This window comes from Poecilia reticulata, linkage group LG21 (genome assembly GCF_000633615.1).
Source record: "Poecilia reticulata strain Guanapo linkage group LG21, Guppy_female_1.0+MT, whole genome shotgun sequence".
NCBI lineage: Eukaryota > Metazoa > Chordata > Actinopteri > Cyprinodontiformes > Poeciliidae > Poecilia > Poecilia reticulata.
The window spans coordinates 850,711-854,809 of NC_024351.1; the positions used below are offsets into that span (position 1 = coordinate 850,711).

The 4,099-nt window shown below is 47.6% G+C and overlaps 1 protein-coding gene across 1 annotated transcript in view; it reads left to right on the forward strand.

The window, feature by feature from the left end:
- LOC103457137 (pleckstrin homology domain-containing family G member 3) overlaps nt 1-4,099 on the forward strand; it is a 23,582-nt gene that overhangs the window by 18,685 nt on the left and 798 nt on the right. The window contains exons 8-14 of the mRNA XM_008397091.2: nt 597-728; nt 891-1,073; nt 1,150-1,242; nt 2,287-2,373; nt 2,448-2,481; nt 2,558-2,650; nt 3,511-3,617. Coding sequence (XP_008395313.1) covers nt 597-728; nt 891-1,073; nt 1,150-1,242; nt 2,287-2,373; nt 2,448-2,481; nt 2,558-2,650; nt 3,511-3,617 — 729 coding nt within the window. The remainder of the gene's footprint in view (nt 1-596; nt 729-890; nt 1,074-1,149; nt 1,243-2,286; nt 2,374-2,447; nt 2,482-2,557; nt 2,651-3,510; nt 3,618-4,099) is intronic.

Sequence of the window (4,099 nt, forward strand, 5' to 3'; positions counted from 1 at the left end):
TCCTCACCTGCTGCCCTTCCTCACCTGCTGACCGTCCTCACCTGCTGCCCTTCCTCACCTGCTGACCCTCCTCACCTGCTGACCTTCCTCACCTGCTGACCTTCCTCACCTGCTGCCCTTCCTCACCTGCTGACCGTCCTCACCTGCTGCCCTTCCTCACCTGTGTGGTCTTTCATAGGACGAACATGATGATTAATTTGGTTTTAATATTTCTGGTTCTGTGTCTGGAAAAATCTGGAATTAATTTGAGTTTCAAGGCCTGGAAAATCATGGAAGACAGACATGTTTTTGTTTTTCTTCATCCATTCCCACAGTTTTTCCAGGTTCCATATTTATTCAGTGTAAAATAAAAATATTTGTTTATATATTGTAGAAATTTGCTGAAAATGAGTTTAGAGTGTGGAACCGTTGGATGTTTGGATCCTGAACTGTGAGTTTAAATTCCAGGACAGTAGAAACATCATGGCCGACGTCGAGTTCATTGCTTATAAAGTCACAGCTGACATGAAATCGCTGACGTAGGAGCAGAAAACCATGCTGTGCGTGGAAACGGATGTTTTCCACCTGATTTTCTCCGTGTTGCTGCTGGTGTTCAGGAGATCGCGAAGCACTTCGGCCCTCAGAAGGACGGCTACGACGTGGTGGAGGAGGCGCTCTACACCATGACCTGGGTGGCCTGGTACATCAACGACATGAAGAGGAAACACGAGCACGCCGTGCGGCTGCAGGTCGCTAACGTCGTCATGGCGACTGCAGCAGCATCAATAAATCACTCACTCTAGTTATTGCAACATTTCACTTGCTTCCACAGTATTAGCGGCGCATTAGCGCAGTTATGCTAAAGCGCTAACAGCAGCAGCAGCCTGGGTCTGACCCTTGACCTCTTGCAGGAGGTCCAGTCTCTGCTGGTGAACTGGAAAGGTCCGGACCTCACCACGTACGGCGAACTGGTGCTGGAGGGAACCTTCAAGGTTCCCCGGGCCCGACACGAGCGCACGCTCTTCCTGTTCGACCGCATGCTGCTCATCACCAAGCGCCGCGGCGAGCACTTCGTCTACAAGACGCACATCTCTGTGAGTTACCACGGCAACGGGCCCCTGGCGGCAACGCCGGCTTCGTTCTCACGTCTACGTTTCTCTGCTTCTCCAGTCGTCGACGCTGCTGCTGATCGAGAGCGCCAAGGATTCGCTGAGCTTCAGCGTCAGCCATTACAAACACCTGAAACAGACTCACAACATGCAGGTGAGACGCCGCCGCCGCCGCCTCACGGCTGAGCGAGGCAGCAAGGAATACCTTAAAAAGAGCGAAAATGAAACATCAGTTGTAAATTTCAAACGGAGACATGAAAAACTGGATTACCTTTTATGAGAAAGCTGCAGTAAACGTTCCTAAATATATTTCCTAGCCAAATTTTACTCAACAACAGAGCCTTGAGGAACCCCAGACACAGGATTGAAATGATTAATCGTGATTAATCGTTTATTAAAATGATAATAAACAAAATTAGAAATTGATTGATCATCGACTGGAGTTTGCAGACTCTGGAAAAGTCAATTTACTGAAAGAACAACTCACCCAGATCAGCACTGAAGCCAAAACTGAACAAAATGTTTAAACAATTTGCTTTTAAGATGAAAGAAAAAACATTTTTCTGTAAATCTGTTCAACCCAGAAGTCCTGAAGTGGCATTTTAGCTTTTTAATTAAAACTAAATTAATTGTTTTACATTTCCGTGTGTGTTTCTGATGTTGTGAAGTCGGTTTAGCTGGTTGAATGAAAAATCTGCTCAATGTGTCATTTTTAAATAAAATTAATCATCCAAATAATTGATTCAATTCTCAATTTCTAAAATAATTGTTCAGCTGCGACCTGATCTTTACTCAAATGTATAATTTCCAGATGATATGAAGTAGTCTGTCTCTAGGGCTGCAGCTATCGATTATTTTAGTCATCGATTATTCGATTAGTTGAATAACAAGAAGGACACAAAGAAGGTTTTTTATCTTAAATGCAAAATGTTTATATTTTTTGTACATTTTGTCTTAATTACTGCTCTGACTGTCTCAGTAAATGTCATGTTTTAATGCTCCAGTTAACAATAAATCGATTACTAGGATAGTTGACGATTATTTCAATAACTGATTAATCACGATTAATCATTTCGACGCTGCCTGAGTGTAGAAAATTGGATCCATCGCAGCTGTGAGATCCAGTCTTTAAAACCGTTCTGGGATCCGTGGACAGATTTCCGATCTGCCGTCTCTCTTGACTCGCTTCGTGTTTCAGGCGAAGACGGTGGAAGAGAAGAAGCTTTGGGCTCATCACATCAAACGCATCATCTTGGAAAACCACCAGGCGGCCATCCCACAGAAGGTGAGTGGCTCAGACTCCAGTACGACCAGTAAGACCAGCACAGAGTCCCAGCAGCTGCCTGCTTTGTGTTTCAGGCCAAGGAAGCCATTCTGGAGATGGACTCCATCTGTGAGGATGACTCTGCTGCTCTTCGTCCTCCAGCGGAGGCGGGTTCTGGCTCTGACTGCGCTGTGCTTCTCTGCAGGTCCGGCCCGGTACCGATACAGCCCAGAGCGGCTGAAGAAGGCCGTGACGGACGAGTTTCCCCGAGACGCTCGGCAGGGCCGCAGGCAGTCGGGTAGTTACTTAGTTACTTAGTTATTCAGTTATTTAGTTACTCGGTTACTTGGTTACTTGGTTACTTAGTTATTCAGTTCCTTAGTTATTCAGTTACTTAGTTATTCAGTTACTTAGTTACTCAGTTACTTAGTTACTCGGTTACTTAGTTACTTAGTTATTCAGTTACTTAGTTATTCAGTTACTTAGTTACTCAGTTACTTAGTTACTCAGTTACTTAGTTACTCGGTTACTCAGTTACTTAGTTACTCGGTTACTTAGTTATTCGGTTACTTAGTTACTCGGTTACTTAGTTACTCGGTTACTTAGTTATTCAGTTACTTAGTTACTCNTCCTGGTTCTGGTTCTAGTCCTGGTCCTGGTTCCGGTCCCGGTTCTGGTTCCGGTCCCGGTCCCGGTCCTGGTCCTGGTTCCAGTCCTGGTTCTGATCCTGGTTCCGGTCCCGGTTCTGGTTCCAGTCCTGGTTCTGGTTCTGGTCCTGGTCCGAGTCCTGGTCCTGGTCCCAGTTCCTGGTCCTGGTCCCAGTCCTGGTCCTGGTTCTGGTTCTGGTCCTGGTCCCAGTTCCAGTTCTTGTCCTGGTCCTGGTCCTGGTCCCGGTCCCAGTCCTGGTTCCAGTCCCGGTTCCAGTCCTGGTCCTGGTTCCGGTCCTGGTTCCGGTCCCGGTTCTGGTTCTGGTTCCGGTTCTGGTTCCGGTCCTGGTTCTGGTTCTGGTCCTGGTTCGAGTCCTGGTCCTGGTCTCGGTTCTGTTCCTGGTCCTGGTTCTGGTCCTGGTTCTGGTTCTGGTTCCAGTCCTGGTTCTGGTCCTGGTTCTGGTCCTGGTCCTGGTTCCGGTTCTGGTTCCGGTCCCGGTTCTGGTCCCAGTTCCAGTTCTGGTCCCAGTCCTGGTTCTGATCCTGGTTCCGGTCCCAGTCCTGGTTCTGGTTCTGGTCCTGGTCCTGGTCCTGGTCTCGGTTCTGTTCCTGGTCCTGGTTCCGGTTCTGGTTCCAGTCCTGGTCCTGGTTCTGGTTCCAGTCCTGGTTCTGGTTCTGGTCCCGGTCCAGTTCAGTGGTTCCCAGCCTGAACCCTGGTTCCTGCTTCCTGTTTCCCAGAAGCAGGAAACAGGAAGCAGGAAGTGGCTGTGAAACCAGCTGTCGGATGAAACGGAGGAAAGGTTCTGATCCGGTTTAAGGTTCCCGTCTTCTGGTTCTGGAAGCTTTCTGGGCTTTTCTCTCCAGTTTTAATATAAATGGATTTAATGATTTTTGTGACGCGGCTCTGAATCCAGAGTTTCTGTTCTGAACCAGAAGAGCCCAAACGGTTCCATCAAACCTCATAAACCTCCATTATCCTCCTTCCACCAAACTTTCCATACGTGGTGACAGAGGGAGGATTTGCTCTGCTGAATATTTGGTTCTGTTGGATGAAGGGAAACGAGCCGAGAGGTCAGGAAGGAATCGGAACAGAATGTTGA